Source organism: Mchenga conophoros, linkage group LG7 (genome assembly GCF_057382185.1).
Source record: "Mchenga conophoros isolate Kocher_MC1m ecotype Shallow Benthic linkage group LG7, M_conophoros_male_GT1.1, whole genome shotgun sequence".
Taxonomy (NCBI): domain Eukaryota; kingdom Metazoa; phylum Chordata; class Actinopteri; order Cichliformes; family Cichlidae; genus Mchenga; species Mchenga conophoros.
Window position 1 is genome coordinate 37668604 of NC_140532.1, and position 27754 is coordinate 37696357.

The window sequence follows — 27754 nt, forward strand, 5'->3', positions numbered from 1 at the left end:
TTTGATTTAATTACCATACTTTATTTACTTCAAAAGAACCCAGCATAAAACCTCCATTACATGGCATAAACACTACATAATGTCCTATTCATTACAGTAGGTTTCTAGTGATTCAGGGGCAGGATCGCGTGCCTTAAAATTATCGTGTAATCTGTTACATTATATAATTTCATCTCGTTTTCCATAGCAGTTTTTAAAGAGTGCTTCTGCATATTAGCAAAGGACAAACTTTTCCAGCAGATCTCAGTCTTTCAGTACAGTGATTATGTCACAATATTCCAACTACATCTCATTCTTACAGTGCAAATAATGACATTAGAATACGAGGAGTGGCATTTACACCTTGTTATAGTGCAGCTCAGAGAATAATACCAAAATGCACTATATGGCAGTATATACATGTCACTTACAGGGTTAGCTTTCTTTCCCTTTCACAGTTAGCATTTTCGTGAACACAGATTCATGGGTGAAATGGAGAAAACAGGATACATCAGAGGATACAGGAATAAATACATCTTTTTAAATGCATGATAATTTATACTGGTATATATAGCAGTTCTCTTATAATGTATGCAGATAGCTTTCAATGTTGTTTATATATATATTCCGTTAATGTAGCTGCGTGGTTAATCTCCTCCCACAAATCAAACACTACCAGAAATTAATTTGCATGTGCTTCTGTGTGGCGTGATTAACAGTTTTAATGGTGCATAACACAATCCCATTTCAGTTGCATGGTGTTATAATTAGGACATTTTGGGGCCCAAAGGAAAGAACATGTGAAAGAGTAGAAGCCCAACACCCAAATGTGCCCACCCAGGGGTCTTATGGAGCTGTAGAGTCTAGGTTGGCTCATGTGATCATCCTAGGTGCTCATCTGACTGTGCGTGATCATTTAAAGTTTAAGAAATATCACCAGCTGAATAGGTTGTGAGTGGGTTGTCTTACTTGTTCTAGCTTTCACATTTGTTGGAAGCTGTCAGGTTTTGGAGTGGGGACCTGTGACAGCTGCTGTCACTTGCGTCTGTGGTGTGTCAGTCAGCGTGCATTGTCAGTGTTGTGGTGTTGAGGTGATGCAGAGGAGGAGAGATTCTGTCACTGGCTTGATCTGCTACCTCATTGCTTCATCCAGTTCTCTCACTTTCCATCCTCATGTCACTGTATAAGCATGTCTATCCTCCCTCACTCAACTGTAGACTATAGGGGGTACATCCTCCATCTCTCACTCCCTCTGCTGAATGCAGTAGCGGATCCTGGACTATAGAGGCAGTCTGATGTGCATGGCAGAACTATTAGGCCGTGCAGCCAAAATATAGATGCCACTCTCCCTCAGGAAGTCTGCCCAGGTCACTGGCCTGTGTAAAAGAAAGAAAGTTTAGTTAAAAAAAATTTGATTGTTGAACAAAATTAATTGTGTTTGCTGATAGTGTTGCATTTTTTTTATTTCTATACAAGAGCCAGCAGTTGTACATCTTTGTAACTGCAAATGAATGCCATGAAATAATACACCACACCACAATAGGAGTCATCCTGGCACCTCACTATAGTGACCATAAGAGCTATAGTTCTTGATCAGTCCTACTGCATGTACTTTACTTTGTATGACCATGAACTGCATAGCAGTATTTTCACAATACTGATATGCCCAGCTGATAATGGTCCTTTTAAGACATTTTTTCCTGGGACATTTTTGTCTTTATTTGATAGAACAGTGGAGATTTTTCAGACGGGAAGGTTGGAAGAGTACATGGGGACACCAAGGGGTCCGGGGTTGGAACTGAACTGAGGCCCCCGCCTCAGTTCAGGGCCTTGTGGCATATGGTCACACGCTCAGGTGTCCTTAAATAATTGCAATTTGATACATGTAATGATGGAAAAAAATAATAATCACAGGTTAGTCTGGGAATCTTAATTTAATGCATTCTTACCAGTGTTGGGACTAACGCGTTATTAAGTAACGTGTTACAGTAACTACGTTATTATTGTGGTAACGAGCACGGTAACTAGTTATTATGCCAAAATCAGGAACGCGTTACTCGTTTCTGGGATTTAGATAGGGTCGTTATTCCCTACTTCGTGTGGTGGCTATCACGGAGCTTCCACAGATTCAGTAACATTAGCAAGTAGTGGAGGCCAGCAGGTGGATGAAGGAAAGGGGAGGCAGGAGGAGCAGAGACCCGAGGTGGCCGCCGGTCCGAGCGTCAGGTGAACTGAACTTCAGGTAAGAAGTTATGACCTGCAGTCTATCTGGCAGTGATGTGTCTGTCGTGAACAAAACGGCGCGACGCGAGTCGGCTCCTTATCGCGAGCCGTGGGTTTTTTTTGTTGTTTTTTCCCCCCCTCTTTCTCTCACCCTGTCTCTCGCACTTTTTTCCGCTTCACTCCGCATGCAAACCTCGTGCTTTGCACTGGGAAGAAGGGGGGAGGGGCGGTCAAAATGCCCGGGCCGATTTTTCTGTCCCAGTCCAGCCCTGTATGCAGCTCATCTGCGGTCTGGTGTTACCTACATCATCCTATTCAGAAGGCAGAATTTCCAAGTTCTGAGTACAATCAAAAGCACCACGACTGCAGTTTTCGTGTTGGATGTAAAAAGCTAGTTACTAGTTAGTTACTAGTTACTTTGAAAGTAACGAGTAACTTGAAGTAACTGAGTTACTTTTGATAGAACTAGTAATGTAACTAAATTACTAATTTAAAGTAAGTTACCCAACACTGATTCTTACACATCATGGTTTTTGGAAAAAAAAAACAAAACAAAAAAAACTTACAAATGAAGTTACTGCTGTATTTAATATAAAACCCAGTTAGACCTCTACCTAAGAAACTTCCACTAGTTTGTATTCATCCTAAAACACTGCCTGCCTGAACAGCTTGCTAATTGGCTGCAATTATTGCAAATAAAAATCTCAAAGTCTCAAAAGTCATGATATGGCAAAGAGGATTCACCCTAACCTCTTGGCGACAGCTTAGAAAGTGAATTTGAAGTCATTTGCATTGGAAACAGAGCTTGCAGCAGGAAGTAGGCAGGTCACGTCACTGTCCATGATGCAGCCTTCTGGGCTGACTTGTTTCACTCAAAATTACTCCTACGTTTCTGCCCAAGAAAGATTTTTACCACACCAAGGTCACAATGGACATGTGTAGACTGGTGAGAAGCATGAGTTAGGGTAAAAATTACTGCAGGCTTTTAAGGTTTCCTGTAAGAACTTCAGAAATTGGCATCTACTAAAATCGTTTATATACTTTCCAATAACTGATCACTTTGACCCACAGACTGACAAATATTTAAAAAAAAAAAAAAAAAAGCAACAAACCTGCTGTCGTCATTCTTGCTCCTTTCACTGCCAGAGCTGGCTGGACTGCTCTCACATATGGGGCCAACATGACTTATACTGTACCAAAGAAAAAATGTCAAAAATGAAGTGGCAGTCAATGAACAATAAGACAGCTGCCATTGCCTATGAGGAAAAAAAGGAAATAGAAGTTAAATCATCATGTTATGATGAACGTGGCGGCACTTATGTTGGTCTTACTGGGAAATTGGAACGTCCTACTTTAAGTCTTAAGGCTTTAAGCTGAATTTCCATTGACAATTAATATAGATCTTATTCCATGATTAACCAATTATCAATCTGTGTTAGACTTGTGACCTGTACCAGGTATAATGCAGTCTGAATGTATGGAGCTTGGTTACACAGTATCCCTTAATTTGACAAGCTGATGATGAATGATTACCCATTTATTTTGTCTCCAAAATGTAAGAAATGTGTTTATATGATGAAGAAATGCAAACCATATGTTTTCTTAACTAGCTTTTTTTTAGAGATGTTTTTCCTCCAGTCAGCAAATCATTTAATGCGGTCCTTTCCAGGCAGTGAGATTTGTTTGACGGCATCAGCTTTTCCATCCAAAATCAGGATGTTCGCATGCGATTTAAAAAAAAACTAAATAAAAATGATCTAAGATTTTATACAAGCCATATAAAATATGGTTCTTAAAACATTGCAACTGCCTATTTCATGAGGCTGTCTCCCACAAGTATTAGTCATTTTTTTAGAAGCTCTTAATAAATTCTGACGCTTAATCATCAGAAGCTAAAATTCATTTTACCTTTTACACCATTGCATGTGAATTTGTGCAATCCAAGGGAGCAGAGTTTTCTGTTTCATTTAGTATATTTGCTTTTTAATCAGCACAAATGCATATGGTTGTACTACATAGGGTTGCCCTAAAGGACACTGTGCTCACCCAACTTCCATGCATGTGCTCTGAAAAGTAAGAATTTTAAGGAGAAGCACTCCTAAGGAGAAGAAAAGGATTTCTTTTAATCCCTATAATTAAAGGCCAGATTGAATATTACCCATGTCTCTGTATAACGAGACCTGATCATCTCAGTCTCATTAAACTTGAGAGATTCACGTGTCTATGGTAGATTTACATCCAGAAAGAGACACTTTGGAGTTTCTCCTTCCCTTAGGCTCCTTATGAAGCAAGGGTTAAATTGCACATTAAATCTAAACTGAGGGATTCTCCGAGAATACTTGACTGAGTAGTGCTCAAGGATGTTGAAGTGAGGGGAAAAAAGACAAGCCATGCAGTGCTGAGTCACACTCACCCACAATTCATAGGAGAGCAGAATCCCATGAGTCTGTGGGGGGATGCCGAATAGGTGAGAGGGATGGAATGGTACAGCTTAGATTTGACAGCACAAGATATCAAGTGGTAAACGAGCACATGCAGGCACACAGTGACAGTGATGGAAAGTGCATTTATTACAGTACAAATCTGAGGACATTTCAGTACATTTCTGACCTGCAGTCAAGCACTTTTGCATGTGGCAGTTACATCTTTAACATGCGAAAATCATCTGAACACGTATTCGACTGATGCACATACACTGTAAAACAAACAGAAGTAACCCCACCAGAGTTTGGTTTTTTTTTTCCATTATTACTCTGATGGGTCAGTCAGTGGTTACACTGTCAATTTTCCTTTCATTATTCCATCTACTGGGGAAACTAGTTGGGGTTCCTCACAACTTTAACCATAAATAAAGCTACTCGCTGCATTAAGGGGACACAAACATCAGCTGTGTAGTTCAGTCAAGCAACAAACTGCTTGTCTTGAGGTTATGACTGTTTGTCAGAGAGCTTTGTCAGTTTGCACTTTGTAGTGTTACACTAGATTGCATTATGTTGTGAGACATATCTAATATTGTGACTCAATTTTGATGCAGTCTCACATAAAGCCTTGCAAAAGGCAATTTATCCATGTTTATCCATGTGCCCATGTCAGCGTTAGAAACTTAGGACTCATACTGACAGTAAAATACTCTATTTAACAGTATACATAAAGGAAACATTACCTCGCCTTTGATGTACATGGGGTTATTTTTCAGTTTAAATATTTTTTTGATATTATTGAAATGTACTATGTTTAATAAAAAAAGATGTAGAAAAATATTTTAATTCTAAGGACTCTTGCCATTTTTTCAGTGTTGCAGTGGTGCAAGCAGCGCCAAAATAATTTCTTTGAAGTCCTCTGTTATGTCTTCACTGAGCTAAAGGGAAATTGAACTGAAGAGCTTCTCTGCACCAGGACAAAGAAATATTACACCCCAGTCCTGTTACAGTCCACACGTGCTGTCATGCATTGTCAGTGGCAACAATGACATTTAGTTTGCTTAACTCATTGTGGAAATGGTTATCAGAAGAAACCACAGTTGGATATTTTGACACTGCACAAATTTGGGGGTTTCACTCCATGCAGATTTTCTACAGTGGCCAAAGAAGTGCTCATCTTAACCCAAACGCTTAACGGGGATAGTTGTTCAAACCCGAGTCAGTTTTTACTGTAAGAATAATATTTGTACATTTTGGTGACTTATTTGATAATCAATATTCTCCTCATTATCTTGGAAACAAAGAATGATGAGATGCAAATTATGTAATCAGCAAATGTTGCAGTAGGAAGAGTACTGGATGTCTGCATTAACTGACATTTCTCCTTCATTTCGGATGTTATCATAATCTTTGCTGATTTGCATATAATAAAAAAATATTGACAGCAAGTCAATTATGGAGAAGTTCCATTGTTATAACTAATTATCTTTATGCAAATGTACATGATGAACACTACTGTGTAACGAGAAAAGCTTTCCTATAGTGTAGATGTCTTGGCAGTTTGGATTAGCTCCTTCAGAGTTTTGTATTTAAAATAAATAAATAAATGAATAAATATCCAGTCAGGTAAATACAACCCCAGTTCCAAAATGCTGGAATGTTCTGTAAAATAGAAAAACAGATTACAATGTTTAAACTGAGAAACCTTTGGATTTTAGGAAAAGATCATTTTGAATTCGATCTCACAGACATCTTAAAAGTGACTACTAGCCACACTCTTAAGAGGTGCACTTTGTCTTACTGAAATATGCCAAGGCCTTCTCTGCAAAAGTTGTTATCTAGATGGGAGCATGTTGCTCTTAAACGTGTACCGTATATACCTTTCTGGATTGATGGTCCTTTTCTGATGTGCAAGATGTCAATCTTAAGAGGCACTGATGCATCAGAGATGCAGGCTTTTGAACTGAGTGCTGACAGCAAGCCAGATGGCCCCTTATCTCTTGTTGAGAGGACGTGGCGTCCATTTTTTCCAAAAATAATTTCGTATTTCAATTCACCTAACCAATAAACACTTTAACTTTAAATGAGTTTTATCCCAGAGAAGATGCGACTGCTCTGGATCATGTTTAAATGTTGCATCACAGAGCTTTAACCTGCATTTGTGGCACACTGAATCAGTCACATCATTCCTGAGCCCAGTGATTTCCATGACAGAATCAAGGCTGTTTATTAATGTAGTGCCATCTGAGGCTTAATCAATGGTATCCAATATTAATTTCAGCATCCCAAAGATTTATCAGTTTTCTCCGAAGCTCCTGATTATATTATATTGATGATTTATTCAAAGTTGTAACCATGACATAACCATTTATATTGAGGAACAGCATTTAATGCTATTGGCTATAGCAGTTCTGTCAGAGTGAGGAAAAAGAAAATTAAGTTGGCTGACAGCTAAAGTCTTTGTGAGCCCAACGTCACAAGGTACTCCTTACACCAACACGTTTTCATCCCAGGGTGTCAAATATTGCCATTCCGTCTGACGCAACTGGGATCACAGAGATACGCACAAGCTGTGCTTTGGCATCTGTGCCTTGGTGGATCAGCTGTGGCAATACAGTATGCCAAGACCTAACAGTCTACATGAAGAGGTAGGAAGGGTGGCAATGACAGTGGTATAAGTCACAGGCTGGGAAGCTTGTGTCCTGTGCAAGTCCTTTGTATTCCATACTTCATTGTACCGACTTTGTATTCAGTTGTGGGCTAGTTTTATTTCAAGCTCTTTTTATAACTTAAACTTTCACTTCCTGCTTGATTAAAACCTCCCACCATTAACCCTGCATTTTCACATGATCCAAGGCATAGCGCCAGCATTGTGCTCTTCTCCCAGCACATTGCTTTAACTAAATATCCATAATTCAATTATTTTTCAAAGCCATTTTGTAAGATTGATCTTTGCATTTAAAATTCTACATCATAAAACTAATTAGGACAATTTAAATTGAAGCTAGACATCTCAAGGTTAATCTCATGCATTAACATAAATAATGAAATATATTATAAGATGGGAAAGAGTATGGCATTTAAAGAGAACTAATCAGTGGGTGTAGTTTAATTCAAAATGCTGTCATATTGTGTGTTTGGATAAAAGATTATTGCAGCAGCATTCTTAAGACAGACTTTTTTTTTTCTTAAGACTGACTTTATGGCATTACTAGAGGTGGGTGTCACATTCATGTTATCTTGTTTCTATTCCCTAAGTGCCCAGACCTTTTATGCCATCTGCAGTTTGCATACAAATGACTCCCTAAATTCCTTCCAATTATCCCTGTAAGTGGCATGTGGTCTACTCACCTCACATTGCAGGACTGCGAGTCTTTCTTGAGCTTCTCGAACCAAGACTGCTGAGCTTGGCGGCATTCAGCTCGTGTGATTACACCATCTTTATCCAGATCCAGACCCTGAAACACTGACCTTGCAGTGTCTCTCTCCTTGGCAGTTAACAGACGCACCAGTGAGTTCTATAAAAAATAAAATCCAAGAAGTGTAAGAATAGCATTTACCTTTTAGTGATTTAAACAGCTATAATTCAGTAAAATTTACACTTTAGGGCTGATCTTAGCCATTCTTGGTCATTTCCTGTGACACTTTGACTGTCTGACATATTCTGCCAACATTGCTTCATCCCGTACTACCCCAAAGTCTCAGACAAACTTCAAATTTAACCTCTCAAACCACAATCTGGGAACCATCAGCTAGTCTGCAGCCTTAGCCTCTGGGGGGGATATCCAGATGGGATAATAGATTTCTATTCATCATGCATGGCTCCATCCTCAGACATTGTTTATGCATGAAAAATAAATTAAAACAAAAAGCTAAAAACTTGCAAAATAGTTACAATAACTGTTAGCTTCAGGATTGCATTTAGGAAAAATACCCACTTTCCACACAGTATTGCAGCACAAACAGGGTTGTGATTTAAAAAAAAAAAAAAAAAAAAAAAAAAAGGAAGGTTCATTGCATACAGACTTCACGTGCAAATACCTGTTTATAGAAATTAGTCAAGCCAAAAACAAACAAAAAAAGATAACTTATTGTCAAGGGACAAAATGAATAGTTCAGCTGTTGGATGCAAGCCAGATTTTTGGGCATTTTTTGCCTTTCAGTTAGTTTTTAGATTCAGACTGAAAAATGAGATCATTTCATCAACAGCTACAACGATTATTGTTTAAACACTCCCTTAGTCTGTAAAATTTAATTACATTTATATATGCATTTTTTCTATATCACAAGGAATAGAGTATTTTGAAGGTTTTTGGAGGTATAATTAAAGTGTTCTACAACAAAACTCATCAGGGCTATGCAGGCCATGGCTGAGTGTAAACCCAAACAAGAGTCATGGTAGTGGAAGAAGACAGTTCAGGTAGAGTTTAAAAATGCGGTGCTGATTTATCCCAATTATCTTGTTTCCTTAATCCACAACTATACCTCTGTGCGAAACTTCCTTAACACTGCCAGAGACTCAAAATAGAGAAAGTCCGACCACTCGATGTGTCCCTTCTTCTCAGGATCCAGCGCAGCAAACTGGGCCAAGACTTCCTCTTCCTGCTCATCAGTCAGGTCCTTTTCAAACTGCTGCTTGGATACAAAGTGGCGGTACTGAAGCAGCTCGTCTGACACCAGGCACGACTCTATAGCAGCAGGGAACAATTCATCACACAGGTCCTAATTAGTCACCTGGCAGTCTTCAAGATACATCATCTTATGGTGAGTGATTTTCAACAAAATGAAAAGCATCCTCCCACTGACTGCCATCCAGCAAAGTCACAGCCTACTACACATTTCAAAGTAGACTGGGTGGAGGGCAAATGCACTTTCTCAAGGAAACAATGTTGTGGGCAGTAAACGTCTGAGGTGACCACAGACCAGACAGGTGCTCAAGATTTCATCTGGGATCTCTTTGCTTTTAATCACCAAGCATTCCGGACATGTACAACCAGTGGCAAAGCAATACTGCAATGGCAGTACCAATTTGGGTCTTATGGTGATTTGTGTCATATCATCTTGAGAATATAATAGGTTTCGTTAATTTTTTTTTTTTTATATAATCAGATCTGCAAACTTTGCACCAACCAACAGTGCTGTCCCGTACAGTATATCAATAAAAGGTTAAGTATTAAAGTTCTTGCATGGCCAGCGTTACTACCATCTACCAAAACCAAATATCTTTAACCTGTATTCAGTAGCTCACCAGGGATGATCTTGCACTGCTTGAAGGTCTCCATGAGGCTGTACATCTCTTCTTCTGTGAGAAGTAGATTGAGATTGTCCTGCAGGAAGAGATGTGTGGGAAGAGCAGAGTATTACTCTTAATGCAGTCTCTTTTACAGTCAATTGGCATGCTGGCACTCTTGATAAGAGAATATACTTAAACTGGTCCTGGGAAAGTCTTTACAGGAGGTGAGATGAGGCCAGAGTATTACGCTTTGTAACATGATGCTCAGACCATTTCTTTTATCGCAAGTGGCACATTGCTTGATGGATGAACATAGTATGCTTAAACTAGTCCTTGCAATTAGCTACATGCATGTAGCTTTGACTAATGAACCCATTTCAGTGTTTCCTGGGTAATTCATGTAATGTGCCTTTTATGTCACTCTCCATAATGGCATCATAATTAAAAGAAATAAAAGGAGGTTTTCCAGATGTTAGGTTCACAATGACTTATTTCATAAATTTACATATAACGTTGTTAGCACTTAAATCCATGTGTCAACAAAAAGCAATTTGGCTTTAATAGGAGAAAAGACAGTTATGCACTTTTTGTTTAAATTAAGAGATTTCCAGATACACACAGGCCAGAGAAAACCAGAGCTGGAAAGACAAATGTAACCAAAGATGTGAGATAGTCATTTTATTCCCCAATTTGTTCGAATATCAGCAAAAAAGATGCTGCTATCTAAATTTCTACATTATTTATCACATAAGTGATGTGATCAAACTTTAGTCTCCTTGGGATTATTGACATAAGCCAATTCTAGTGTGTTTACATGGTCCTTCATCACCCTTACAATCTGTCAGGGCTTCATAGAAGGCACATTATGAAATCCAAATGAAATTCACAACCGCCCACACTTAGAAAAACAGATGAAAAAAATACCCTTAAGCTTGGCAAATTGAAGCAAATGGTATATGTAATAAGGCCAAATGAATAAAGCACATATGTCAGCCAAGTGTGATTAAAGTATGAGTTACTGTATAGCAAGTCTGTTGAGTGTTTCAGTATCAGTCTGACTAACACTCCTGCCAGTATCTGCATTTCCCCAAATATAAACAGATTGGATGGTTAGTGTAAGAACAATGCATTCTAATATAAAAATAAAGGGCAAAGGACACTAGTGGTTGGTCAACATGGGCACAACATCTTAATTTTTCTCTTCCTTTTCAATTTATAATCAAGATCAAAGTAACTATCATCTTATCACCTTACTGTCTGTATTTCAAGATCAAATGTATGTATCATACTTTCCACTCACTGGGGTGCTTGAGCAGGCTCAAACACCCTCATGAGCTTGAAATGGATAAGCAGTTAAGCACAGGGATGAAGGGAAGTATGGACTGTAATAAATGTAATTTCATATTTACTATAGAAATTGTGGCTCTATAAATATCTAAGAGCTGAAAGTGGGCGGTTCCACTTAAACAGTTAATCCCACTGACAAAATGAGTCACTAATTTAAAAAAGATCCTCCATTCATTGGACCGATTCATTCAAACTATGCACATCTGGTCTTGTTGGTCATTCCAGTCTGGGACACTCCGTCCTGCTTAAACTTGTGGCACTGGCTATACAATTTTAACAGGCTTATTACTACAAAGTGTCTAACCTGAGTGAGCTACAGCCAGACAGTGCAGTAAAGCTCCGCTGGTGTCACATTGTAAAAAACCTTTGTGTTCCTTCACAATGCTTTGTACTTTTCTTCCAGTGTGGATTTGTGTCCTATGGTATGTGCTATTCAGTTGTCTGTGCAGATATATTTCAACAAATGACAGCCAATTCTGAATCAATATTGTATAAAAATCAGTTTCATTAGTCATCCGTCTCCTCTAAAGCACAGAAAATCAGATATTGGGTCTGAAATGCAAATTGCACTCTGTGCAAATCGTCTCCACCAAATGCCTCCACTTCAATCCAGCACAAAGACTGTGTGAAGTTAAATGCCATGTTTGTTTTTGGAGTTTAGCAAAAACTGCTAATCCAAATTTTATTAAACTTTGTGGGGAAAGGAAGATATTAATGTGTGTACTGTTCTAGGCAAGCTCCTGCTGTAAGATTTTGCCTGATGTTAGGTATCAGAAACAATCATAATTTTGAGGTTGGTGTCAGTTTCTCCAAATTTAATTTCATTCACCAACTTCTGCATATAAGAAAAAGCCAAAGAGATGCTTCACTTATTGTATTGATATAGCTTATTGATATATGTGCTCTGGGGTTGCTGCACCTTAATAAGCTTGCAATTAACTTCATACATGTTCATATCTATTTATTTGCATGTGTCTGTCATTCAAGGAGTCAATTAAAAATCAACGTGGGAGGCAAAACAAATTGTGCTTTAATCATTAAAACTGTGTCCTTTGTCTTCAAGACATTTTTGTGCATCTGTAAGCCATTATGTGCATCAAGCATTACCTTTAGTAACACCAGCTGTCCGCTGAGCAATAAAACTGCCCATCAGCTACAGATGTCTTATTTGTCATCCAATATAATGTGCAGAGGAAATTTAAAATAGATTTAAGGGTTCATGCAACATCTACTGGCAGCATCTGAGAAAAAAAAAAAAAAAAAAGCTCTCTAGGAGACAAAAGGCCTGCAGGGAACAAGGTATAAAAATAACACTTTCTAATCTTATGCTGGCAGATTGCATAAATAGCTATCTGAGACTGTCCTGTTCAAAAAATACAATGATGCGCTGGTGATGTGTTATTCAGACAACTTTAAATAATCAGCAAGCCCTTTACCCAAGAAGTTATAAATATGAACAGGAATACTGTTCATAAACAGTATTCCTGTTACTAATGACTCCGATCACCGTGTGATCTGAAAGGTTTACTTGTAATGCAGTCACTTTATGAGGTAGTAAGAGTACGAGAATCATTACCACATACCTAGCTACTTGAAGAAATCAAGAGGTGCCAGGAGAGAAGAGGTGGGAAAATACAATACGGCAAATACAATAAACAAACTGCAGTTTGCCATGTCTTGGATAAATGATCCCTTATACTGGCATCTCATCAAGAACAGGAGTCAAAAGACATTGCTCTAGAATCAGAATTGCTCTATAGAGCCTTTCCCTATTACATGTAACTTGCAAAAGGGTGAATTCATAATAAATTATGAATAAAGTTACTGCTTTTGTTCCACATGCATAAATGAACACAACTCCTGTAGGTGACCCCATGTGGAAGTTATGGACCATACAGGCCTAGTTGCAAGCATCAAAGTGCTATAAAGACGGGTCAGTTATATCCACAGACCAATCCTTCTGCGCGACTGAAACTAAGCCACTATTGCAATCGCCTACTTTGAAGACTGTAAATCCACTTTCAAGGGAACTCAGTCCATCTGCCAGCAGCAGCCTGTAGTGCCTGTGTGAAATTAAATGTCAGATATGATAGAAGGGTCTGTGTGGGGAGGGGGATTTGAAACATCTGACTGATACACTAACAAAATAACTGGTTTCTTTGGCTAGGAGGACTAGAATTTACAATTTAAATAAAACATTGCTCCCGCCCCCTCACTGAATTGTCTCCTTCCGCCCTCATTCCTCACACACTGAAGAAGCTAGCCAAAGAACGAACCTTTCAGCGTCCTCTCGCAGATTGTGTGAAAACATCCCTCTTGCACAACTTTGGCATGTGATTTTGCTTCTCGGGGCTATGGCGCCCTTACTCTGCTATGAAAGGTCCCCTGGCAAAAGCGCTCTTTAGTTGTTTACGCTTGAATTAAAACAGATTGCATTATGCCTCTCACGGGGTCATCGGGGAGTCGTGGGTTTTGGCACTGGCACTGAATTTCTGATGAGAAACTGCCGTTTGTTTTATTGTTTGAATTACAGAAAAATCTGCCAAAACATTGCCTCAGTCTATATGAAATCTAACTGTAATAATCTAGACATAAAATTATGGAGACTTGCAATTTGTGAATATGATAAGTGCTTCTAACTATTGCCCGCCACAAAGTGGGATCAAATCCATCTCCATCATCTTCTGTGTAATGATCTAAATGATATTGCCGATTTTAGCCTATGCTCTCCACATGCCTTTACACAAAAGGCGTATTGTGGACTATTCCATATGCAATCTAACCACATGTAGAAAACCACAACCTACCACAAGACTGATTTTAACATGGCAAAAGCCACCATTTCAACCATAACTTCTATATCTGACATGAATTAACAAGCAGGAATTGAAAGCTGAAGGCAGCAACAGTTGTTGTCAACAGCTTTAATGACAACTGGCAAATTTACTCAGCTGTACTTAATTAATACACTAAGTCACAGTCTGTGACACTAAAAGGAAACAGAGGCATCATTAACTGTATTAGTTCCACCTGAGCTTTTCCAGACGTGACAAGTCATATTTGCTGTCAGAATGATACCTCAAGCAGCTACAGTGAAAACCAGTCGATGTGTTCTCACACCAGTAGTGTGACATTTCAATGATTGAGTTTGCAAATATTTCTATAACTTGCTCATTATGTTACTAAATTATGCCATTATCAAATTTAACAAATTAATGTTCTACTTTACCAATATATGTCCAATCTCCGTTTTGGAGCTTGGACTGTGCAAGGGCATCAGAGATGTTGGGTTACTTGGTGATTCTAAATTGGTTTCAAGTGTGAATGTGAGCATGAATGACTCTCCAATAGGCAGCTTGTTCAGGCTCTACCTTCTCATCCCATGACAACTGCGATAGGCTTCAGGTCCTCCTCAATCCCAAACTAGACAAGCAGCTAAGTAGATGAATGGATAGCAGTTCAGATTTTTCTGAATGACTGGCAAATAAGAACTGGTTGGCCTTTAGTGTTTATTACATATATATATATAAATATATATATTTAATACTAAACTAGTTAAGTTTGTGATTATGTTGCAAACATGACAAAAATAGCTGCATTTGTAAGCACTGACTGTTTTTAGCAACGAGCCCCGACTTACACAATAGTAGCAGCTCCAGCCAGTAACCGTGTGGGCTGTATCTCTCATCTCCTGCAAAGCTTCAGCACGCAGGTAGCCCAGCTCTCTCAGGCAGCCATCGTGAAATACCCGAGTGCAGATCCTGCAAGGGTACAGGTCGTCAGCAGTCCACACCTCGCACACGTCACACATCTCATCGCTTCGTGGCTGCAGGAGAAAGATTGCATCAGTGACAGAGCTTTTTTTTTTTTCTAGTTCTGCATGCTTCACAGAAATGTAGTGTCCCCCCTCATTTAGAAAAAAAAAAACTGATAACTGCAATTGTGTTAACATGTAGTTTCTAAACTTCCTGACGTCCTTTCTTCATCTCCCATTAACCAAACCTCTATGTAACAGGTTACCGAGAAGAAATTAAGCATCAGTCCATCAGTGGTAGGAGTGTGGTGGAAGTGGTATTATATAATGTAGTTTGTGTCACGTACAGCACTTAACTGTCCATCTCAGGCTCAAATAAGGACATCACTACCTATGATGCTGTCTAATGTGTTCAGTGTCGGTTTTTAGCCAACCTCCTTGTAAAGTCAGCCAGGCTGCACTCTGCTGTCAAGCCAGGGAAAATGACTGCTGAATGCTTGGCTGCTTTAAACACAAAGACATTGCAAGTTTTCTTGGTACTTTTACACATCTATAAAAATGCTGCCAGGGCCATAGACAAATCCCTCTTGTCATATTCCTCAGTAAGAGTTTCCCTCTTATATGGTGAACCTTATCTGACCTGATGACTGTTCAGCAAGCCTCTCTATAAAATAATAACTTCTAAGAATGAAGTAACACTGCAAACATGCACAATATGGTACTTCAACCAAAAAGAAAACTTACCACTTGTCTGGGAGATAAACACATTTGCAGTTGGCACCAATTAAAAAGACCCTCATCTAGTAGAAGCAGTAGCCTGGCAAAAATTGGCACACAACTGACTTTGTCTAACATGAGTTTTTAAGGTCTTTTTAGGTCTATAAATACTTGAAGAATTACATTTTGTAATGTTGCCATTTTATACTACTACAGTGGATTTTAAAATCAGAGAATCAAATTTTTATGGTGGCCCTGAGAGGCCAAACGGACTGTCACGTAAGAAAACACCAGCAATAAGAAAAAGGCTGCAAAAGCACACAAAACAACAGAAATAGGAAAAAAAAAAAAAAAAAAAAGATTTCCAAAAGCACAAGTGAAGTGTTTCTTGGGAGACAATAACCCGACGGACCAGTTGCAGGACCCAAAATATAAGAATTGCGCTGGGAGACACTTAAAAGAAGTGGAGGATTTATCGGTTTTGTGAGGAAAGATAAGAAGTGTGTTAGCCTAACTATTAGCCTAAAATCCGTCATCAGTATGAATCATGATAAAACACACCTACCGTGTTTTGGGTTCCTGCAACTGGTCCGTCGGGTTATTGTCTCCCCAGAAACACTTCACTTTTGCTTTTGGAAATCTGTTTTTTCCTTTTTCTGTTTTCTTTTTTCCATTGTCGTTTTTCCTATTTTCGTTGTGTTTTGTGTGCTTTTGCAGCATTTTTCTTATTTCTGGTGTTTTTTTAAGTTGCAGTCCGTTTGGCCTCTCAGGGCCACCATAAAAATTTGACTGTCCGATTTTAAAATCCACTGTAGTAGTATAAAATGGCAACATTACAAAATGTAATTCTTCAAGTATTTATAGACCTAAAAAGACCTTAAAAACTTAAATCAGCTGTGTTGGATCAAGGACACATCTAAAACCTGTAGGACACAGACCCTGGAGTTGGGCACCCCTGCTCTCTGCCATGGCTTTGCCTAAGCCATGTTTGGAGCTTTTCCTTTTCTTTTCCATACTTCTCTACCCGTCATTCTTGTACAAATTAACCTTCGTTTTATTTGTCTAATCTTGTAAGCCCTGTACCTACATTCATGAAAGAGTAGACTGACTAAGTGCTTGAAACTGCTAAATGTTGTGAAGTCTCTCTTAACCTGAGAAAGAATTTGAGATTTTCCCCACTCGAGTCAACATCTATGGTTCTCTAAGCCTTTTGATATTGCAGAGCTTGTCAGTGCACTCCTATTTAAGAGCGTGCCAGCTGAATTAGGTAAGGTTTTTATTTTTACTGGTATACTGAAAAAAAATAAAAACCAAATGCAAGTTCAACACTTGGAATAAATTCCTAAATTTTCATCTGCTTAATTTTCCATGGAACAACAAGAACTGGCCTCACCTGGCCATGCGGCTGCTTGACACTGAATTGTCCCTTTAGATTTCAGTATATGTATATGCAAAGTTTTCCTTACTAAATAGATGTTCTACTCTTAAAATAAAGTTAAAAAGAGTGTTACATAATGAGTCAGTGTCCGAGTATTTATGACCCTCATGTATCAGTCTTCTAACATTCCAATAGACACATCTATTACTATTGCAAGATAAATGTTTAGTGCGGGATTGTAAGTACAGTAAGTTGAAGCCATGTTTATTTATTCTAAACAGAAAACCTGATGGGACCATTGCTCTTGTGAACTACATGCTCTGTTAGTCAGCGTCACCCTGAATATGGCCACCTCTCAGAGCCAGCCAAAGCAGCCCGCCTACAGGATGCTCACTGTGAAGAGCCCTCACACACAATACATCACAGCCTGAGTAGCTATTAAAGGCCCAACAGCAAACAACTTCAAACTCATACTTTCTCACCTTCAACAAGGATGTTTAGATAAAGCTAAGGAATCTCTTTATGGATTGCCTGTGCTGTTCAATCATGATGCCTAATGTGAGGGAAGAAAACAGGTCACCAGATATAATAACCTGCTGTTGCCATAGAGATTATTTAACATCTTGTAGTCATCCGTTTAATCCCACAACTGTGAACCATCTTATTTGATTTTTTATGCATTTATTTATTTACTTTTTAATATATGACAAAGACTAGCTGCTACTACTACTACTGACTTTTGTTATTTAATACCTCCTCTTTCTTATACAGGTCCACTTCTATAGGCTGGTCATCATCAGGTTCCCTTTTGGGTCGCACAAAAGCAGGCGGTGTGAGCTGATGAGTCTTGTCAAGATCTTCCGGCTCTACTCCCTTCCCATCCCGTAACCTCGACCAAGCCTCCTGGTTGACGTTACACTCGTCTCTCGTTGGCGCTGAGGCCTGCTGGGAAGTTGATGGACTTGCGCTATTGTCATTCTCCTCTTGCACTGCGTCCTCTGTATTTTTCTCATCAGGATTGGTCTTGGCATGCCCTTCACCTTCCTCCACTTGCCCTTCTGCCTGTTTCACTGTGACAGCACGATCTTTAAGGCCCGCCTGGAAGGCAGAGACCACAGCGGTGCATTTCTGCACCTTCTCCACCTGCTGCTTCTTTGACATGAGCACTCCCATTGCTGTAGAAAGATGAAAGTAGAAGGAATAAAATGAGGAACTGTTACAAAATAATTATTCCCCCCCCAAAACTGACTTGTAAGTGACAAGTGATTGATAGCACCAGCTACAAGCCCACAGATGGCACCAAATTTCACTTCATATTTTGTTAAAAATCAACCCATGGAAATATCTCTGCACATCAGATCTTGCCGTTACTGAATGTCTTTAGTTTTTCCTGTTAGTGCCAATCTAATTCAATCAGCAGCAATTTCCCTGAACTCCTCTCCTTATTACTAATAAACCCTGACCATCTGCTCCGGCTCCCACATTTCTATATCATTCGGTAAGAAAAAGTTCAGTCCTTGTGCAGTGTTATTTACATGATTCAGATAAACAGAAAGCTGAAGAAAGCAGATCCCACAATTCACTGGAAAATAAAAAATAAAAGCCTTAACCTCATATTTCATAAAGTTTAAGGATCCAAATCGGTCCTTCTGCACCTTGAAATGATGGTACATGTTTGACAATGCATAACGAAATGTATCTACACTGCTTTTACTCACAAGCCACCTAGTTCATATCACTGAAGAGATCTATACATTACAGTTCCTCATATCCAAGCTATGTTCATTAAAAAAAAAAAAAAAGAGTCAAAAATGATACAAGTTGACACTTTTGAAATGAACATATCTTTGATATTAAGGAACTGTAATGTACAGATATAAAAATAATGTTTTTGCTAAAAGGTAAATTCTGAGAGCTATTAGCTAAAAACTTGGCACCTCAGCATGATATGGCGTTGATCCTAAATTTGAGAAAATCAGACGAGTGGAGACAAAACAGAGTATCATTTGGGCACAGGCAGGTTGGTATCATAGGAAAGGTGGCTGTTAAAAGGCAGAGGTATACCGAATTACACAAGTGGATAATCAGTGGTAATGGGTATTATGGATTGAGGAATCTAAAAGTTTGTCAAATCATCATCAACATGTATAGAAGAGGTCGAAAGAAAAAAAAAAAACATATCTACAAGCATCTGTAAACATGTTGGGCCAACCAACATTCAATGCTTTGAATGCCTTTTAAGAAGCTTGAAAAACTATTCCTGAACATTAAGGTTGCGAGTTCAGGCTGTGTTGAAGAATAAAGCTGCTCCAACCATATTTTGACTTTCAAGCTTATTAGAATTGCATATAATTTTACCTCATATACTTCATTTCCATGTTTGTTTGCACATAAATCAATAAATTGCTTCACTCATTTGTAATTTTCTTATATATAAGGAAATAACCAAAACTTGCTGCCTTCAGCCAGCTGTAGATATCGCACAGCACTCCTCTTCACCAAATAAAATTACTCAAAATAAGATAAGATCAACTTTATTGCTCCTAAAGCGGGGGGGGGGGGGGGGGGGGGGGAATTACTTCACCCCTTTGGCAGGTTTTAAATGAGATTTTGCCCATTCAGACTATAGTTTTTTTCCTGAAACCCAATATACAAAAAAGGTCTCCCAGTTCATGACACAGAGGCTATGATCAACCCTAAATAAAGTGCAACAGCTTTGACTTTTCTGAAAACTGCAAGAGAGCAGTGTTTTTTTTCCTGCAGTAGAATGAGAAAGACAGCTTTTTTTTTAACAGACTTCACTTGACTCGTGTTTGTGAGGGTTTGCATTTCTGTCTTTGCCCATGTATAGTTTGTTTTTGTCTGTTCTGTTATTCGTGTTCATTAATTTGGAGTCTGTTGATTTTTCTTTGCTTTGGTGCCTCTCTCACAATCTTGGTTAATCCACCACCTGTTACCAACCTGTTCTTCAGCCTGTCTTCAGACTTTGTCATTTCTTCTCCAGTTTTACTTTCTTTTTTGTTGCATTTTTAAGTGAGCATCCCTTCTAGTTCTCTGCAGTAGCTTTTGTTCTCAGCTTTTTCAGTAGTAGCAATAAGGCTTCAAAGCTCAATTTCCATTCGGACTGACCTCAACATCCTGAAGTTTGATCAAGTCTGAACCAAGTTACAACTCCACCATTTCCAGGAAACTTAATACTGAATACTTTCAATCCCTAAACACATTTAGTGAAATCATGAACCGTAAGATGTGGTAGAGTGTTCAGCAAAATCAGACCGAGATCTCATTTACACTTAAGAGAAGCAACCTTGAATTGCATTATTGTGGGAGGGGGGTGGGGGGCGGCATTGTGGATTCAAGTTGATTACAAGGTACTTCTGGGACATGTGTTTTTTGCTCTGAAATACAATCCCATCCAACCATGCTCCACATACACTAAGTGCTTGTGTGAAATTTAATCACATTTATCGAAAGTGAAATAGGAGTCATTCCCCTCTCTCCCTTCCTAGCTTACAACTAATAGCCTGTCAGGCCTTATGTCGTCAGACTGCTATGGGACCCATGCTTCATAGACTCCAGAAACTACACTCATTTTGCTTGTGCCCATTTCAGCATAGCTTCACTCTTTATGGTTCCATGCATTTAGCAAAATAGAAAACCAATTTAGAATACATTTAAATCAAGTTTTCAAATGCACAAAGAAAAACAAACAAACAGAAGCACACCATTTTGTTTTGGATGGCATGCACCAAGTAGTGGTGAAAGGTCAATTCATCTGAGGCATAGCATCCCTGCAGAGATTAATTAACTGCAGCCCATCAGAACAGTAGTGTTTATTTAGCATATGCTATATAAGCTTACTGGGAAAATGCCAAAAATCATGCATAACCTGAAATATTTCCCACTGGGATAATGCCAAAAATCATGTATAATTTTGAATCTCAGCATGCTTATGAAAATCTAAAATAAATGGAGTTGGTGCTCAGGAGTACTAAAAGTAAAAAAAATTGCAGGCAATCAGGAGACTGTTCTCTGCTGCTTGGAAAACCTCATTTTATTAGACATGTGAGTTTTATGTCTACTGACTCCCAAGTTCAGTGGGAGATTTTGGGACACATTGTCTTCCTCAAGGACAAGCACTTCATTTAGAAGAGCCGTCTTTCTAGGTACAGTGCCCTCCTCAAGCCCAATAAATGACCGAAGCATGCTGAGAATACACAATCATTAAAATACTCTGCTGGCATACAGAATACTGAATAGCCAGCACCATAACTGCAGGGATAACAATAAGCTCAGTGGGTTGTCTTTTACTACAGATGGGGTTAGACTAAAAAGGTTCTGCGTTCAGTTTCTTTTTTAAATGGTTGTAGTTGACATTTTTCTTAACTGCTTATCTCTCCAATATGGCACTTGTGCTAGACTCCATGCTTGCTGTCAAGGATTAGGGAAACAATTACATCAAAGTGAAATAACTTATAATAAATACAGTTGTCAACATACTGAAAAATATCACTGAAGAAACAAGAATAAAGGTGGTGGTTGTTGCTGACAGAACATCTGATGTGGTGGCACATTTAAACAATTGATGATGAATTGGAAGACTCAATGAAGGGATGATTAGGTGGATGGATGGATGATTTGGGAGTTTTTTCTATACATAAAAATAATGACAATTACAAATAAAGATCAAACCAAATTACAATACCACATGACTAATGCATCCACCATTTTGGAGTTTGTCTTTCCATTATGGAAGGCAACAATACAAGGACTTAGTATAATATAATAAATAAACATTCAACTGATGAACTATCCATTTACATTGCATGGCAATCAGGCAATTAAAGGTTTAAGCAGAGTCTACTTAACTTACGAGGTCCTATGTTCGCATTCTGGTAGACATGCAGTAAAAGGCCTAGCAGGCCCAAAGGGTGGAGTTATATAGACTCCTGGGTGTGTCCAACTGATTGATTGGTACAGGATGTATGGTGGGTGTGGTAAAGGATTTAAAACTTACTATTTTAACAATCACATCAAACACCAGTTCGATCTTACATTTATATCTGTTATTTGAACAAAATACATATGAGCATATATTAGTCCGTTATATTTAGTCCGTGTGCTAGCACTGTGCAGATGTTGAATATTCATTCTCCATTTGGCATGACTGAGCGGATGCAACAGCATGATGCACTTGAACAGTGCAGTATCAGTCAAACTTCAAAAGTCAGAAAATAATTAAGATAGTGGGAAGAAAATATGCCCTGTTTGATTTATAATGCATGTCATGATTTATTCATAACGTCTGTTTCAGTTTTGCTTTTTTGAATACACCTACTTTTCCACCTTAGAAAACCCTTTTAATATTTCTATCATAGTTGTGGGTTTTTTTTTTTGTTTTTTGTTAACCCTAACCATAACCCTCACAGTCCTTAAATTGTTACAGTTTACCTCAAAATTGAAAAAAGAAATATCAGAGAAATATTCAAACAAGAACGCTATAATACAATAGCTTAGATATATGAACAGCCTGGCTGCATCAAAGCCTTTGAAGAAGACACTTGCTCATAAAGAACACATATAATTAGAGGAGAAGTGGTGATCATAACAGAGGAAGGCACCGTGACTATTATGAGGACTTAATTATCCACTGAAGTGACCTTTCCACTCAGGCTCAGAGCGGTTCTGGCATCAGCATAAGGCAGTGACAGCTTTTAGATGCTAGAGATGCCTGCAAAGACCATGCTTATGCTGCTGGAAGAAAAAAAAAGTTTAATAGCTTTTGCATGCTTGAGGACAAGGCTTAAAATAACCATACCATGACTGATACATTGGTTAAATGCTGCTAGCACAGCTGGATCCTCAGCTGGATCCTCAACTACTGTGCAGTGCAGATAACAGGCCATGCCACTTTTAATGGCATAATCAACAGAAAACAAATTGTTGTGTAATGGCCAGCAAAGTGAATAAGCTTCATAAACAGAAGTGGCGCGGGGGGGAAGGGGGGGGGGGATGTAATAATAACAATAAGCTAAATGCTTATATGAGACCCAAGGTTTTTGTGCACTCTATCGAATCAATGCCATCTATGAAAAGCGTGCATAATTTCAATATGCTACAACGGCCAAAGTGACGGTCTACCTGTACTTTGAAACAAAAGAGAAAGAAACACAGGGATCACAACATTACCAGCTTCATCAATAAACTCCACAACCCAGTCCAGGGTTTAGGAAAGTAATGATAGCTTTCTACACTTGTATGCAAATTATATATTGCCGAAGGAAAGAAGAGGTCAGGTTCTTTGTTTTCAGCATTTGTATTCTCCAAACAATGCTGGAGCTGACGCCACTCCTGATGAGCAAACGCATGTGCAGACAGAAGACCTTGTCATTTTCAGGTTAGCTTATGAATTTTAAAAATACTTTTTTTTTCTCCATGTGCAAGTTGATTCTGACAGAAATGGGTCAGCGCTTGGCTTTGATACCATAGTGCATTAGATAGAGCTGACTAACCTGTCACTCGCTCACCTTGCAAGTCTAAAAAAAAAACAAAGCGTTGGACCACAAGCCTGTCAAACCAATCAGCCCTCTTCCTGCCCGGCTGTCGGTTACATTTGTGAAGCTCAACACCTGCATCTGCGTCATACTCACGAGAGAGATGATCTCTTTTTTTTGGTGTGTGTGTGTGTGGGGGGGGGGGGGGGGGGGGGGGGGGGGGGTTCATCTTTGACACCTTGCCTATAAATATCTACATCAAATCATCTTTGAAAGGATCCATGCGAGTCAGACTGGGGTTTTTTTCAGGCTACAAGGAAAGTTATAATTTTGTAGTGACACTGCTGAAAATAGACAAAATGAAGGTAAATTAACCACAAATTGACTTGACTACACATTTGCTTTGCTGTCATTTGTCGTTACCCGAAAACAGAAAACTGCTTAGAAAATGTTGATGAGCTCCACCAACTTGTTTACAACCTTTTTACTCACTCAACTGCTTATATTACTTTACCTATTGACTTTTTTTAACCCCCCTTCAGGTGCCAACTGTATTAAAAAGTGATTCCACTAAGGCTCAGCAGTCACCCACATTCACCCTCTATATTACATCTGATGGCCAATACAAGCAGAAGCGAGCAGGATAAAACTCCCTCAGGCTTGACGATCACTAGACTCCTGCAGGAGCCACTGCCTCGGCTACTCTGCTCTCCTTCCTGGACCTTTCTGAATGATTTAAATGCCCCTGAATAAAAAAAGATCTGGACCAAAGGGACGTAAAACAGGGCCATTCCTTAGAGCAGAACTTGACATATATGTCTGAGGAAATCTTGTACTGTGTGAGAATATTCTGAAGATAGTGAAGTACATCAGCAGTTTGGTCTTTTTTAGGTCTTATGTGATATATCCTGCCTTTGTCCATACAAAAGCCAGGTTTAGGGGAGTTTACCTATATGTTAATTTTATTTCCCTGTTTTGTTTATTTTATGTATATTTGAGTCCTAGAAAAATCAACTGTGCATTTCAGCTCCCGATTCATGTTGGCAAATGACTATGACTAGTCCTGAAATGATGATTCTCTCAGGAGCATCTTGATTTAATTAAAAATTGATAATTTCAGTGGGAGGTGGCGCCAAAGTGCTCTTGAAATCCTTGTGATTTTATTCTACTCCTCTGAGTGGTTTTTTTTTTTTTGTAAGTGTCCACACTTCATTCATTTATTTAACACTCCCACGCCACATCAGGCAAAACATCCTAACTTCTTCTAGAGTATCCACTGACAGCAGTAACACCACACCATTTATCCGTGATGGTACTGTGTTTATAGAATTTGTGAAATGTTTATTTAAAGCAGAATCAATTTTCTGTTGTAGGCACAGGCCAACATTAAAGTCTGTAATGGAATTAAGTCTTCTGCTATACAAGTGACACCATGTGTAGGTTATTGAGCTCACTGAGCAGCCATTTATTAGACTGAGGAAAAACAGTCTACAGATAAAGATGAAAAATAGTTGTGATAAAGCACAACTGGTCTTTTTTTATTCATTATTCATTAAGTTAATACTGGTGAAGTAAGCTGGACCGTTATATTCATATCTTCCAAGGAGGTTTGATTAATTTTATTTTCTAAGAATCCCAAGAAGATGCTGAAAGCTCAGGTTAGATCGGTGTACTATGTGGCAGTATGGGATGTTCAGCAATTTAGTTGAAGCAACTTCATCTTTAAAGAGTAATCTTTTACGGGCACTGATTCGCATTGGCAGGACATCTAATCGCTTAAGAAGGCTACAAATACAGGATGATTTTTATAGACGGGGGGTGGGCGGTACTTGCTAGGATATAATCCACTCATAATAATGGGTGCACTCACCAAATTATATTTGCCCAGTTTAATATATAAAAGCATTTTTTTTAAGACAATATCACATCCGATAATTTATATCAAAGCTTTCAGCTGTTTTGGATGGATCCTTTGGAAGCAGAGAGAGATTACGGCTCCAATGTGAACATATCTTGTTAGCTTGTGAGCAACCAAAGAGTTGTTGTTTTTTCTTGACTGTTTCATTTGAGGCATGGTGCAAACTTAGAACATTTAGTGTATCCAGTTCTTTTAAAGAAAATAGCAAAACTGAAGAGAAAGAAAAATGTTGATGTTCTTTCTCCATTATGCATTTAACCATCTTCTAAAAGCTCAAAATCATACAAATAGACACAATTTCAAGCCACATTTGTATGTCTCCTTATTACGTGTGTGTGCATTCTCCATCATAAAAGCATTACAAGGATGCTACACTGTATGTGCCATTTCTCTTGTGCTAGGATTCTCTTCCCAAAGCTGTTGGATGTCACTGGTATGTGCTGATTAGAATCCCAACCAGCCCTCCTTTTCATTCCTTGTTTCAGTTGAGGGGGGGGCTTAGAGTTTTTCAATGGAGGCACCACAAAGCATGCCTTTTCGTGGGAATGAATCCGCTTTTAGCTGAAGACCTCACCCACAGACCAGGGAAGCAAAGATCTGGAACTAATTACACTAACGAGTTCACCCAGATCCCTGTAAGAGCTAGTGAGTGAAATCATTAACACTCATCTAAAATACGCAGATGTACGTGCACCAGGACATAGAAAGGAACCTAAATCAAGTCAAAGAGCTTAAAGTTGTTTCTGTTGCTTTTTCTTGGCCTATCCTGATCCAGTTCTTCAACCAGAAATCTGCCCCTCTGTGTTTACCCCCCCCCCCCCAAAAAAAAAACCCCAAACAGTTCTCCCTCTGGCTTTTCATTGTCTGTTCTCTCTTCCATCTAAAACATTCTCCATCTTATGGCTCTGCAAATGCATATAGGGGTTTGAAATTCAGTTTGTGAACGGCCAAAAAAAAAAAAAAAAAAAAAAGGAAACAGAGAGGTGTCTGAATGGAGGTGGAATTTAAATCTCAATGCATCCTTACACGGGAGACATCATGTTGGCATTCAGGCTCTGCCAGCCAGAGAGCCTGAGCCAGCGATGCTCTCAAAGGCTCTGAATAAGCACAGAACAGGCGGCAGTGAAGCAGGTCAGGCTGCAGAGATCTGCCACAGAACGAGGTGCAGCACTGCCTCCTGGGTTAACACCGAAACTGGCTTGTTTGTTTTCGGACTGATGGACAGCAATGCTCCCCTGAGTGGGGCAGTGCTGGGAAAAACAATTGAAGACGGCAAACTACAGTTAAAGAGTGTCTGCTACAGAGAGGGGCATGAGTTCCAGATGACTTAATTGTGCCATTAGTTGCAGATCTCCCATCATAAAAAAAAACATATTTTACGTGCACCAGCTGTAGTCCAAGAACTTCCCTGCTTTCACCCTCGTTTCCTGCTGATTTTGGTGCACTGTTATGAAATGAGCAGACGGAGCTACCAGGCTTTGCAATGAGAACTCTCTAGTTTGATGCCAACCGCGGCGCGCATCCACACCCATATGAATGCTGACCTAAATATGCTTCCCATGCACGCATCTGTGTTCAGGGTTCCCCGCAAATCCACCTTAAGCGAGTTCAGTCACGGCTAAATCTGAATCAAGACTGGCATTTTTTCCCCCCATGCAACATTTTACAAAGTGGTACAGAAAAGCAACGGCTCTTATATACGTTGACTCACCGTAAAGGGTAAAGGCTGCTGTTCACCGCGACTTTCTGGCGACTTTATCCTTCCTGACTCAAGCGTGGCCGTCGGGCATGGCAAGACTTGGCCCGAATGAAGTATGTGAGCCTTTACTCGTTCGTCGGTACCCCCGCAGGGAGACGAATGGCACAGCAGTTTATTATCCCTTGCCCTCACAGTCACACAGAGAAAATTTACAGCTTCTTCCCCCTTTTAGCAGGAATAGAGTCTTCCCCAAGACAGCCGCGGACAGCTCCGGTGCTGAAATCTTGTTTCCTTTTTTTTGTCTTTTCTTTTTTTCACCCACCCTCCTTCCTGAGCTACTCCCTCGGCATCTGAGGAGACACACAGCCTGCTGGCAGTTCAGTTTAGGCAGGATGAGACGTCGGTGCAGACTCACAGACGGCCAGTGGAGTTAAATCAGAAATTTATGACCATCTCGAAGCCCCCCTCCCCTTCCCGGGTGCCCCGACGACTTAGTCCTGATCATTCAGATTAATAACTTGTAGGATACCCAGTCTTGAACCTGGATAGTGTTGATTGGCCAGAACCGTCAGGACACTGCAGTTCCCCCCTC

At 39.3% G+C, this 27754-nt stretch overlaps 1 protein-coding gene across 3 annotated transcripts; it reads right to left on the reverse strand.

Moving 5' to 3' along the window:
* On the reverse strand, positions 1-27742 carry phf24 (PHD finger protein 24). Of its 3 annotated transcripts, none has more exons than XM_085279123.1 (9): positions 27175-27742; positions 17805-18226; positions 14843-15028; positions 9871-9949; positions 9108-9310; positions 7974-8140; positions 4616-4648; positions 3315-3392; positions 1-1355 (listed from the first exon to the last, which is right to left on the reverse strand). In XM_085279123.1, the coding sequence occupies exons 2-9, from the start codon at positions 18222-18224 to the stop codon at positions 1259-1261; spliced, it is 1263 nt and encodes a 420-aa protein (XP_085135249.1). In that variant the 5' UTR covers positions 18225-18226; positions 27175-27742; the 3' UTR covers positions 1-1258. The 3 variants fall into 3 exon arrangements, with proteins under 3 accessions (XP_085135249.1, XP_085135250.1, XP_085135251.1); XM_085279124.1 differs by lacking the exon at positions 27175-27742 and adding an exon at positions 21925-21962; XM_085279125.1 differs by lacking the exon at positions 4616-4648.
* Positions 27743-27754: the final 12 nt, after the last annotated feature.

Coding starts and splice junctions, on each gene's coding strand:
- phf24 (XM_085279123.1), bottom strand. CDS start 18,224: ATGGGAGTGCTCATGTCAAAGAAGCAGCAGGTGGAGAAGGTGCAGAAA. Junction 8,141..9,107: donor TAAGGAAGTTTCGCACAGAG/GTATAGTTGTGG, acceptor TATTTTTTATAG/AACTCACTGGTGCGTCTGTT. Junction 1,356..3,314: donor AGCAAGAATGACGACAGCAG/GTTTGTTGCTTT, acceptor TCTTTTACACAG/GCCAGTGACCTGGGCAGACT.